The sequence below is a fragment of the Aquarana catesbeiana genome, linkage group LG05 (genome assembly GCF_042186555.1).
Source record: "Aquarana catesbeiana isolate 2022-GZ linkage group LG05, ASM4218655v1, whole genome shotgun sequence".
In the NCBI taxonomy this organism is placed as follows: Eukaryota; Metazoa; Chordata; class Amphibia; order Anura; family Ranidae; genus Aquarana; species Aquarana catesbeiana.
The window spans coordinates 473941597-473955148 of NC_133328.1; the positions used below are offsets into that span (position 1 = coordinate 473941597).

The 13552-nt window shown below is 41.2% G+C and overlaps 1 protein-coding gene across 1 annotated transcript in view; it reads left to right on the forward strand.

Moving 5' to 3' along the window:
- The window catches only part of GREB1L (GREB1 like retinoic acid receptor coactivator), a 199353-nt gene that overhangs the window by 106550 nt on the left and 79251 nt on the right, over nt 1–13552 (forward strand). The window contains exons 5-9 of the mRNA XM_073631446.1: nt 5179–5355; nt 6671–6847; nt 7600–7701; nt 13007–13138; nt 13227–13361. Of these exons, the coding sequence (XP_073487547.1) occupies nt 5179–5355; nt 6671–6847; nt 7600–7701; nt 13007–13138; nt 13227–13361 (723 nt within the window). The remainder of the gene's footprint in view (nt 1–5178; nt 5356–6670; nt 6848–7599; nt 7702–13006; nt 13139–13226; nt 13362–13552) is intronic.

Consider the following 13552-nt stretch of genomic DNA (forward strand, 5'->3'; position numbering starts at 1 on the left):
GTGGGGTCCCCCAAAATCCATACCAGACCCCAGTCCGAGCACACAGCCCGGCCGGTCAGGAAGGGGGGTGGGGACGAGCGTGCGCCCCCCCCTTCCTGAACCGTACCAGGCCGCATGCCCTCAACATGGGGGGGTGGGTGCTTTGGGGGAGGGGGCACCCTGCAGCCCCCCCACCCCAAAGCACCTTGTCCCTTATGTTGATGTTGACCCTTTAATAAGAGGGCCCCCAGATCCCGGCCCCCCACCCTATGTGAATGAGTATGGGGTACATTGTACCCCTACCCATTCACCTGGGGGGAAAAGTGTCGATAAAAAAAACACACTACACAGGTTTTTAAAGTAATTTATTACACAGCTCCGGGGGTCTTCTTCCGACTTCGGGGGTCTCTCCGGTTCTTCTCCGCTGTCTCCGGCCTCTTCTCCCGTTGTTTGGCCTCTTCTCCGCGCTCTCCGGGTCTTCTGCCGGGCTCCTCCGCTATCTTCTGCTCTTTTGCCACTCTTTTTTGCTAGCGGTGGCCCGGTCTTCTGCCTTCTTGTCTTCCTCCCTCTTCTCTTCTTGCGATGTTGACACGACGATCTCTCTGGCTGGAATGCTCTCTGAGCGCTCCGATGTGACTTATATAGGCAGTGACCTTGCCCCCTTATGCCGTCACAGTCCCTGGGCATGCTGGGACTGTGATGGCATAAGGGGGCGGGTGACCACGCCCCCCTAAAACGTCACAGTCCCAGCATGCCCAGAGACTGTGACGGCATAAGGGGCGGGGTCACCGCCTATATAAGTCACATCGGAGAACTCAGAGAGCATTCTAGCCAGGGAGCGTCATGTTAACATCGCAAGAAGAGAAGAGGGAGGAAGACAAGAAGACAGAAAGCAGAAGACCGGGCCACTGCTAGCAAAAGAGCGGAAAAAGAATAGAAAATAGCCGAGGAGCCCGGCAGAAGACCCGGAGAGCGCTGAGAAGAGGTCAAACAACGGGAGAAGAGGCCAGAGACAGCGGAGAAGAACCGGAGAGACCCCTGAAGTCGGAAGAAGACCCCCGGAGCTGTCTAATAAATTACTTTTAAAATCTGTGTAGTGTGTTTTTTTTGTATTGACACTTTCCCCCCAGGTGAATGGGTAGGGGTACCATGTACCACATACTCATTCACATAGGGTGGGGGGCCGGGATCTGGGGGCCCTCTTATTAAAGGGGGCTCCCGGATTCTGATAAGCCCCCCGCCCGCAGACCCCGAAACCAACGGCCAGGGTTGTCGGGAAGAGGCCCTTGTCCTCATCAACGTGGGGCAAGGTGCTTTGGGGTGGAGGGGCTGCAGGCTGCCCCCTCCCCCAAAGCACCCACCCCCCCATGTTGAGGGAATATGGCCTGGTATGGTTCAGGAGAGGGGGCGCTCACACTGCCCCACCCCCTTTCCTGACCGGGCCAGGCTGCGTGCTCGGATCGGGGTCTGGTATGGATTTTGGGGGGACCCCACCCTGATTTTTTAGCGTAGGGGGTTCCCCTTAAAATCCATATCAGACCTAAGGGCCTGGTATGCCCTGCGACAGGGCTTGCAAGGTGCCAATCTCGCCGATAAATGTGGCGAGATTGACTTCCTTTTCTAGTCCCGTCGTACCCGAATCACGTTCAAAATGAATGGACTTGTCTGTGTGAGGGCAAGTCTGTTCATTCTGAAAGTCTGCCATAACTCTGGCGAAAGTCCATCGGGAAGACTGGCGGACCTAGTCTGCCGGAAAGTCCAGTCGTGTGTAGGCGGCATTAGGAGCACTAACTAGTAATGTGCTTTAATAGCTATATGCCATTTACCAGCTACCTTTTTCATCTCGTATCAATCTGAATGCATATGGACAATCATTTATTCCAGCAATGTCACAATCTATTATTTCATCATGTTTCAACTCTATCATCCATCATTATATTTGGAATGTCTCCCTTTAAAGATTGTTGAATATATTAGATGTAAGCTTGTTAGCAGTTATTTATTTCATCATCATCTACAGCATTCATAGGAACTATATTCCTTATTATCTCAAACCATTTCTTCCATCTGTCTTGATGTGACCTGCTGAGATTCCATCCCTGAACTTGAATTACGCAATTACACTGCATTTCTTCACAAGCTGTTCTAGGAATCAACCAGCTATTTATTACTTCAGATACAAGTTTTTTGAGTCATTTCTAATTTGATGATTATTCGATTGTTTGATCTCTCCCTCATACTGGATTACTACCTGGATTGTTTTTATTCTTTTTGTATGTATGTATGTTTTGTGTCATTTAATCTTTTTGGAAGGTATTTGTTGTTTTTTTCATTCTGATCATTCCGTACCATTTTTTTCATGAATACATTTGATTAGATTACACTGCTTAGTCATCTTTTGCCTACTTTACAGTTTGTGCTATACAACTGTGTTTTGTATACTGATGCCAAAACATTTTTTACCTTAATGCACAAAATGGTAAAAAATGTTTAGGCTTTGGAATCGATTTAACACATTTAAAGCTTATGAGATTTAGTGATTTGGGTTTAGATGTATTATAATAAGATTATTTATATTATACCCCTTTCTTGCATGTCATGTTGTTCTCTGGTTACTTCGTGTTTTAAAGTTTGAGTGGGCATAAATTAAAAAAAAACAAAAAACAAAAAAAAAACCTTTCAGTACATTATTTATTTTTTTTTTTTGGGTCCTCGTACAGTAAATTCCCTGTTGATCCTGACAGAAATCCAGTGAGCTGTTTGAGCTGACAGCCCTACCTCTGTAGTCCTGAAATCTTAAAGCTGAACTCCAACTTTCTATTCACTAGAACTGAATGGAATGATCACTCCCAGCATAGATCATTCCTCTTGTACCATGTTGCTCTGATGTCTGCAGATCCTCTGATGTTCTGAGTTTGTGTGGCTTTGTATCATGTGACCGTCTGAATATAGGCGGAGTACCTTCCAGCCACTTCCTGCACCATCTCTAGCCTAGAACACACCCCTCTGTAGTCTTTCAGTCTGTGCAAATGATTTACAGTGCCTTGAAAAAATATTCATACCCCTTGAAATTTTCTACATTTTGTCATGTTACAACCAAAACGTAAATGTATTTTATGTGCTAGACCAATACAAATTGGAAGGAAAATGATAAATGGTTTTCAACATTTTTTACAAAACTCTGAAAAGTGTGGCATGCATTTGCATTCGGCCCCCTTTACTCTGATACTCCTAACTAAAGTCTAGTGGAACCAATTGCCTTCAGAAGTCACCTAAGTAGTAAATGGAGTACACCTGTGTGTATTATAATTGATAATCCCTTGAAATTGTCCAAGTTTTGTCATGTTACAACCAAAAACAATGTGTTTTATTGGGATTTTATGTGATAGATTAACACAAAGTGGCACATAATTGTGAAGTGAAAGGAAAATAAATGGTTTTCAACATTTTTTACTAATAAATATGTGAAAAGTGTGGCGTGCATTTGTATTCAGCCCCCTTTACTCTGATACCAAAATCTAGTAGAACCAATTGCCATCAGAAGTCACCTAATTAGTAAACCGAGTACACCTGTGTGTAATTCAATCTCCGTATAAATACAGCTGTTGTGTGAAGCCCTCAGAGGTTTGTTAGAGAAACTTAGTGAACAAACCACATCATGAAGGCCAAGGAACACACCGGACAGGTCAGGGTTAAAGTTGTGGAGATGAAAAAAGTATGGCACAACTGCAAACCTACCAAGACATGGCTGTCCACCCAAACTGACAGGCCGATCAAGGAGAGCATTAATCAGCAGCCAAGAGGCCCATGGTAACTCTGGAGGAGCTGTAGGACTGTCCACAGGACAACTTTTAGTCGTGCACACCTCAAATATGGCCTTTATGGAAGAGTGGCAAGGAAAAAAACATTGTTGAAAGAAAGCCATAAGAAGTTCAGTTTGCAAGAAGCCATGTGGCGGACACAGCAAACATGCGGAAGAAGGTGCTCTGTCAGATGAGACCAAAATTGAACTTTTTGTCCTAAAAGCAAAACGCTCAGTGTGGTGGAAAACTAACACTGCACATCACCCTGAACACACCATCCTCACCTTAAAACATGGTGGTGGCAGCATCATGTTGTGGGGATGCTTTTCTTCAGCAGTGATAGGGAAGCTGGTCAGAGCTGAGGGGAAGATGGATTGAGACAAATACAGGGCAATCTTAGAAGAAAACCTGTTAGAGCCTGCAAAAGACATGAGACTGGGACAGAGGCAAAAATGTCTCTCTAGATGTGCAAAGCTGGTAGACACATCCACAAAAAGACTTGCAGCTGTAATTGCAGAGAAAGGTGGTTCTACAAAGTATTGGCTCGGGGGCTGAATACAAATGCACCCCACGCTTTTCAGATATTTATTTGAAAACCATTTATCATTTTTCTTCCACTTCATTTATGTGTCGCTTTGTGTTGGTCTATCACATAAAATCCCAATAAAATACATTTACGTTTTTGTTTGTAACATGACAAAATGTGGAAAAATTCAAGGGGTATGAAGACTATTTCAAGGCACTGTAACTTCCTTCACAGTTCTGATGGTGGGTGGTATCAAATACATCCCTATTAGCATTCAGTCACACCTACAGGAAGAATCCAAACCTCCCAAGTCCTGCCTCACAGATCACACCCTCCCAGAGCCTGAACCTACAGAGGCTTGAAGCATGATGGGGCATGTAGTATCGGGACTGGTAAAGGAAGAAACCAGGAAGTCATAACTTTGAAATTCATCCAGAAGGAGTGACATCACAGACACAGAAACCTTCCTTTTACAACTAAAGTAGGCAAGATGCAGATAAAATGACACTGGGGTTGTGATTCATTTACATGCACAATGCATCTGTTTTGGGGAGCAAAAGCTGGAGTTCTGCTTTAAGTAGTGTTGTCATCCTTGCCAGAGTTCTTCCTTGCTTGACCACAGAAAAATTTCCCAGTACATTGTGGAAATAAGGAAATGGGTGTTCTGTTGTCCAGCACGGAACGTGACAGTTACGTACTGCTTCAAATTTTTAGTGCAGCGGAGGCACTATGCTGTCAATTTAAACAGGAATGTAGGAGCACACTGGATTTTTGGTTGATCAATAGAATTTTTTTTTTTTTTTGCCCAGTTATACACTTTAATAAAACTCATTGATGGGACTTGTCTTAATCTTATTCTCTAAATTTCAGGGTTCTGCCAAGCAGGGAAAGATTTGCGATTGGTGTCACTCTGCAAAGAACAGGTTGAGGTTCCGACAGGATTTCTTTTAGTTGGGGTGAAGAACCCATCTCTCCCCGATCACATACTTGTCTGTGCAGTAGATAAAAGATTTCTTCCTGATGATGATGGCAAAAATGCACTTTTGGGTAGGTATTGCTGAGTTCCAGTTACTATGGTGTGACATAGTTATCGCTTACACTTACAGCGAAACTACACTGCATCTGAGCACCAAAAACGCTATTTCGTTCATTTTGAAAATTCAAAGCAAACTTAGTTATAATATAAAGAGTGATCAGCGCAACTTATTAACAGCTGTGTGTATCTTAAAATGAACGTGTAAATATTGCTCTGTTAATATTGCCGTGCAAACTAATAACGATTTGCAACTTCAATAAACAATGATATACTAGTAATCCTGTATGAGTAAATATGCGTAAACGCATTCAATAACAAATCCTATATATAAGGTTAATAATTGCTATTCTCAGTATATGAGTAATGAAATAATCAATTCCATATAATCAGATGATAATAACGATATAACTCTGAAATAAAGGTGCAAGAGTGCAAAAAGTGCTTATGTGCAACAAAGCAAACTCCTGGGATGTATGACTTCATTTACATAGGCCTGAAAACCAAAGTTCCACTTTAAAACCTTGAGAAAAGAAAACTGTAGGTATTGACCACAATAGCTGGTCTGGTTCTATTACACATTTCTGTGATACATTTTAGAATGGCAAAGGTGCCATCTGACAGTAAGCGCATGGTGCTTAGCTCCAGGGGGTTAGGTTTGGCCCAGTGTTGCCAGGATCACTGAGACCAACAAAGATACTAACGTAACTTGAGGTGCCTACTGGTAAACAAGGCATATCCTTTTAAAATTGGGGACCTACACTTATATTGTAACAAGACCCCCATGCCTCTCATGCCCTATGCTCATCTTTTCCCCAACTCCGCAACATATTAGTGGCTAGATTGCACAACCAATTGTCAAAATCTTCCAAGATGGGGGTCCCATGATGCACTCTCATTCTTAGGAGTGATTGAGAGTGTGGTGTATATGTGTGGGCCCAGCCAAGTGGATTTTGACAAACGGCTTTGCAACCTAGATAGCAATAACTTAGAGGCAAGTATAATTGCAATTTTAAAGTCAGTCTCCCTAGTTTGGCCTAATACTTTTTCACATTTCACCATACTAATGTCATTGCAGTCTCCTAAAATTAATGATTTGTAAATGTTTTTGTTGCATTAAGGACTTGAAATGTAGCAAAATTATACTGAGCCACTGGTTTGCTATGGCTATAGTTAAAAACCTTTGGATTACTGAGTCTTTCTAGGTTATGTTTTTTTTTTTTTTTTTCCTTCAGCCATTCATTATGTTTTTAACCAGATCCAAAATAAATATAAAGTAGTTGCATGTTATCTGCGAGATATTTATTACATATGTATGTGTTTTTAAAGGTTTCTCCGGAAATTGTGTTGGATGCGGAGAGCGGGGTTTCAGGTATTTTACTGAGTTTTCAAACCACATAAACCTGAAACTTACAACTCAACCAAAGAAGCAAAAGCACTTAAAATATTACCTAGTGAGGAACTCCCAGGGGGTACTCTGTAAAGGACCACTTATATGCTGGAAAGGTAAGTCCAATGTTTGTTTTAGGTAATGGGTAAAGCCTAGTAGACACAATAAGATTATCGGACAAATGATCGTCCTTTTTTTTTTTTTTTTTTTTTTTTTTTTTTTTTTTTTTTTTTTTTGCATGCTAGTCTCCATATCGAATGCGATCAGGTTACTAAAGAAAAAAAAAAAGCTGTAATGTATTTGTATTGTATTTTTGGACAAAAATTGTACTGATTAAGTGAAAATCGTCTGATCTGGTATCGTACAAGAAAATTTTGTGTATGTCCCTTCGGAAAATTTTGGATGGCAGCTGTGTACTAACAATTAGATTATTGTACTCTCGAAAGTGGAATTTTTTTTCTGGTTTTCTCATAGTGTGTATAAGGCTTAGGGGGTTAGACTTTGTTTTATTGCTGCCTGTATCCACAGTGGGATATTTTCCCCACACTCGGGGAAGCAGGGAGTCACAATGAATAGAAGTGAGGGATAATCCATAAGCAGTAAAAACATGACTGAGGTTTTATGCTTTTTGCAATCTATTGAAAGGGTGCGTTTGGTAATATTTGTATTTCTGTTGGAATGATTTCCCCCCATTCCCTGTCCTAGCGAGCGAAAAATCCAAAAGTGATTCTGTCCCTTCACTACCCTATCCAAGTTAATAATATTTTTTTCGGTGTATTTAAAATTTTATAAACTGTCCTCAGAGTCATGTATGTGATTTTAGCAATTTTGTCACTTTAAAAATATAATCTGAATATTTGTCATGTAGAACCTCGAAGTCGACCATTTCCTGCTCCAGTTGTTAAGCCAATCACTCCTCTCTCAGAGAATGGAAGCAGTAATGGATACAAGTCCAGATTCTCTCCTTCAGGTAAACTAAAAGATAATGAGATCTTTGTAAACGACTCTTCTTGTCCTCAGTTTTTTTTTTTTTTTACCTATCAACGATCAAAATGTATTTTATTATGGATCACTTCACTTCAATCCTGCTCCTAATATAACCTTTTGATGAAGTGTTTTGTAAGGCAGAGGAATTTCCTTACTGTTGATTTAACCTCTCTAGTGGTAGTGTGGGGCAGTTGGATGAATAGTGAAACTACGGTGGCGGATTGAGTGGCACCTAATAGAATGCACCTGTAGTGGGTTTTAACATGTATGTAACCATTTGACATATCTAAATGTACAATTGACTGTTATTGAGAAAAGGTAGCCTTTATTATTATTATTTTTATTTTTTTCACCGAGTGAGGGTCTGGAAGGAGAAGGAGAAAGTCAATGCTGAAGAAATGTAAATAGTTTCTTTTTGTGTGTGACCCATTGGGTCTTGTATATACTTGTTATGTTAAAAAGTAATAAATAAAACTTTAAAAAAAAAAAACCTCTCTAGTGGTACACACTTCACTGGGGAACAGAATTTGCTTATTGAGCACATTTTGGTATATATTATAAATTTTTGGCTGCTAATCGCCAAAATAACCTGCAAATTAACCCTCTATCATTTTATAGAAGTATTGTGTTTTTGCAATATCTATTGGCTATGCAGCACACATGAAAGAAAATCATAGAACTGTTGTTGAAGCACATCCAGCACACCAAGTACAACTGGAACAACTGTGGATATCTAAAAGCAGTGGCTCTTCTGCTTGGATTGCAGCTAGTTAACAATATCAAGTATTCTTGTTACACATGTGAATGGGACAGCCGTGCAAGAGTTGCATTATATTAAAAAGAAATGACCACTCTTAGACCCCTTTCACACTGGGGCGGTTTGCTGGCGGTATTGCGCTAAAAATACCGCCTGCAAACCGCCCCTAAACAGCCTCCGCTGTTTGTTCAGTGTGAAAGCCCGAGGGCTTTCACACTGAAGCGGTGCGCAGGCAGGGCGGTGAAGAAAGTCCTGCAAACCGCTTTTTTGGAGCGGTGAAGGAGCGGTGTATTCACTGCTCCTTCACCGCTCCTGCCCATTGAAATCAATGGGACAGCGCGGCTATACCGTGGCAATACCGCGGCTTTAGCCGCGCTGTACGAGGGATTTTAACCCTTTTTCGGCCGCCAGCGGGGGTTAAAACCGCACCGCTAGCGGCCGAATACCGCTGCAAGAACAACGGTACAGCACCGCTAAAAATAGCGCTGTTGTACCGCCGACGCCCCCACCGCCCCAGTGTGAAAGGGGCCTCAGAGAATTTGGTTAGAAGAGAAAAATGTAGCACATGAACCACTTGTTGACCCGACAAAGATTTTTGCCGACGCTTCACCTAAAACTCGGACTGATTGAAAAATTGCATGGAAGTGATCAACAAGGAAGGTGAAGGTTTTCGTAAATTTGAGGCATATGTTTCCAATAATTGATGCCAAGATTAATTGAAATCATTGCGAATTTTCCTGACAACTATGGTGGACTAAACTACATTCAGCTGGTGGCATCATTGCGATGCAGGCCCCCGCTCCTGTGGGGGCCTGCATCGCAGCGATCGGGGATGAGGCGTGTCCCTTGGGACACAGCCCATCCCAGATCAGTGTAAAGAGGCAATAAATATGTCTCTTTACTACGTGACCGGCTTTGTCCAGTCACAGCTGGTCACATGCACTGTCCTTGTGCACGTCGCTCATGGGCGCACAGAGCGGCGATCGGGGACAAGGCTTGTCACCCCGACACAGCCCATCCCCGATCGGCTGAAATTGGCTCTTTACCATGTGACCGGCTGTGTCCAATCACAGCCGGTCACAGGATGTAAACAAACCATGGTAATGCGCTGTTACCGGGTTCCCCTCCTTAAACATCGATCGTGTGTGAGGAGGAGATTGCGGTAACAGCTCATTATCACTTACAGTGCACGCCAACACACACTGATTGCCCCTCCAGTAATAAAGAGGACCTGTCACCAGCCCATGCCTCCTAGAACATACCTTGGGGTGTTTGCATTCCAAAATGGGTCATTTTGTGGGTAATTCCACTGTCTTGGTGCTCCAGGACCTTCAAAAGTGTGATAGGTGGGAATGAAGTTAGATGTGTAATTTATGCTCCTAGAACGCCCGAAGGTACTACATCAATGTTGGACCTCTGTATGTGGCCAGGTTGTGTAAAAGTCTCACACATGTGGTATCGTCATACTCTGAAGGTGTGGCAGAGTGTATTTTGGGGTGTAATGGGAAGTATGCATATGCTGTGTGTGAGAAATAACTTGTTATAACAAGTGTGTGTGTTTGTAAAAAAATAAATAATTTTTCCCAAGAATTGTGGGAACAAATTACAACTCGCTATGCCTCTTACTAAATACCTTGGACTGCCTACTTTTCAAAAAGGGGTCATTTGAGGGATATTTGTACTTTCCTGACATTTTAGGGCCTTAAGAAATTAGGTAGGCCGTCGGTACATCAGGTGTGATCAATTTTCAGTGATTGGCACCATAGCTTGTAGACTCTAACTTTCACACAGACATATATTGGAGTTATTTTTACCAAAGATATGTAGCAGTATAAATTTTGGCCCAAATTTATGAACAAAAATGACTTATTTGCATTACTTTATCATAGAAACTAAAAAAGTGGGTTTTTTTTCTTTCAAAATTTTCCCTCCTTTTTTCACTTGTCGCAAAAAATGAAAAAAACAGTGGTGATTAAATACCACCAAAACAAAGCTCTATTTGTGTGGGAAAATAATAAAAATTTCATATGGGTACAATGTTGGCATTCAAAGTGTGAGAGCACTGAAAGCTGAAAATTTATCTGGGCAGGAAGGGGGTATAAGTGCCCTGTATTGAAGTGGTTAAACGTCTATTGCAATACCACATAGGATAAAGTAGGGGACATCTACTAATCTGTTGAAAGAAGAACAATTAAGAAAAGGGCTTTTTCTTCTTTTTTTCTTAATATTTAATTTTGGTAATATATAGATAACATTTGCAACGGCATTACAGCCAATAAAGTTTACAGGGTTTATCAGAAGATTTGCCCCCTTAACGACCAGGCCATTTTTTGCGATAAAGCACTGCGTTGCTTTAACTGACAATTGCGCGGTCGTGCAATGTTGTACCCAAACAAAATTGATGTCCTTTTTTTCCACCAAATACAGCTTTCTTTTGGTGGTGTTTTGATCACCTCTATTTTTGGTGCTATAAGCAAAAAATGACAGATAATTTTGAAAAAAAAAAAAAAGTTTTTTTCTTTTTGCTATAATAAATATCTCCCCCAAAAAAATGTAAAAAAAAAAAAATTCCTCATCAGTTTAGGCTAATAGGTATTCTACATATTTTTGGTAAAAAAAATCGCAATAAGCGTATATTAATTGGTTTGCGCAAAAGTTATAGCGTTTACTAAATAGGAAATAGTTTTATGGCATTATTATTATTATTATTATTTTTTTTTTTTTTTTTTACTAGTAATGGTGGTGATCTGCGTTTTTTAGCTGGACTAAGAAATTGCGGCGGACAGATAAGACACTTGGCACTTTTTTGGGACCATTGACATTTATACAGTGATTGTAGCTAAAAATAGCCACTGATTACTGTATAAATGTCACTGGCAGGGAAGGGGTCAAGGGGTTAAGTGTTACCTAGGGAGGTTTTTCCAACTATGGGGCCAGTGTACTGACAGGGAGTAGAGAGATCGCTGTTTCTGATTACTGGGAACAGCGTATCTCTCTTCTTCCCTGACAGACTGGAGATCTGTATGTTTACATTGGCAGATCCCCATTCTGTCTCTCTCAGGAGTGATCGCGGGTCGCTAGTGGACATCGAGGTCGCCGGCCACACGCATCGGCTCCAACATCGCGGGCGTGCACCCCATATACCCCTTTAAAGCAGCCGCCATACAGCTAAAGTGATTTGAGCAGGGGAGTCAACCTATGACGGCAGCTGGTCGGCAAGTGGTTAATGAAACTTTCTTTTATTTATAAAGACGTTCCATATCAAAGCGGCTAAATCTGTGTCTGTAAGTGCATGTTTAATCCCGAATATCATAAATAACATGTTATTAGATCTTTACTTTAGGAGTATATAATGAGTTTTGCAATTCTAGAAAAATGCGTTATAATTTAACTAAAATCCATTTGATCTGCTAAAATGTACTGGCGTTTTTAGTAAACTAAAATGGCATTTTAGTGAAAAGACTATGACTAAAACTAAATTGAAATTTGAAGTTAAATTAACACTGCTGAGTACAAAAATGTAAATCAGCAGACGACCATTAACCCTGTTGAATGCATGCAGAGTGTCAGGAACATTATGCAATTAGATACATTATAGTCCTTAAACGTCAAAGTACAACTAAAGGCAAAACTTTTTTTATTAGTTTGCCTCCCATTAGAGAGATTCACCCACTTTGTCATGTTTACTGTCATAGTTGAAAGTGAAAGTAAAATAAAAACAACTAATTTTAGGTTGCTCCCCCAAACCGTAATAAATGTGAAATCTTCTAATGGGGGCGCTAGGCCTTGTTACTCTGGTGACAACCAGGTATTCCTTCACTTTGGAAGGATTTTCTCCCACTTCCTGTTTTGATTATTGGAGAGGAGGTGAAGGGAAATTTTCCCCAATGAGACCTAGATGGCAAAAACAAACCTAACAGGGGTTACAACCCTCCCTCCCTCTATCCAAAGAAAAAGTTTTGCCTATAGTTCTACTTTAATTTCAGATTCCTCAAGATTTCTGCAGCAAGCGGTTAAAAGGTTCCTTTCCTGAACGCTATTCTTCCTCGTTCAGTAGAGGGAGGTTGGACCTCACCTAACTGCAGCAGCTCCTAAACTCTGGTAAATGCTGTAAATAGGTGGGTTTTTTTTTTTTGTTTTTTTTTGGAGTTTAGGAGAAAAAACTGAAGTTTAGGAGCTGCTAATGTACATGAAGCCTTAGGGCTCATGTACACACAGACTGGGTTAACCGCCGACCGTGGCAAAATCGTGCCGCAATTTCACTGTGACTTTGCTGCATTTTGCGGTCAAAACAGCCCTATCCTAACGCGATCCTTCCACGTTCAGGAGAGGGGGGTTGAACCTCCCCTAACTGCAGCAGCTTCTAAACTCTTGTAAAAGTGTGCATGGACACATAGTCTTTTATGGCATTGAGTTTAGGAGCTTTGGAAAAAAAAAAGGCAAATGCTCCTAAATTCAAGTTTAGAAGCTGTAGTGTACATGAGCCCTTAATGTGTTTATAACAATGTGTTTACAAATTTTCTATCTTCAGATATACCGTCTTTAGCCTTTGCCAAAGCTCCTACTGCTCTTCATTCAAGTACCCCTCAGGATCTGTCCCGAAATAAGAGCATCATTAAGCCTCTGCCACTACCAGTGCACCCCTTGGGAAAGACCTATCCTGGTAAGCTCTTAAGGTTTCATACAGTGTGTTCATTGTGAAAATAATACAGTATATTCAAACATTTTATATCTGGATCCGTTTCTTCCAGCACCTATTTTATTCCAATCACCAGAAACCAATGGAACCACAAGTGTAGCAAGGGGCACTTTGCTAACTCCTGCACCTTCTCAGACCTTTTCTCAGTCAACGTCATCAAGTCCTGGCAGCATTAGTGGAGAAAATGGTATGGAGCTACCCACACTTAAATTACAGATTTGAGGTCTTAAATGCCCCATAATTCATGTACTGTTAGTGACTCTTCATAATCGGTGTTCCCTTTATTTTAAACGACTTGTAAAAAGCTGGACAGAAAGTGTGATTTATTTGTTCAAGCATTTTAAAATTAAACGAGAACTAACTCAAATGTAAGGGGTT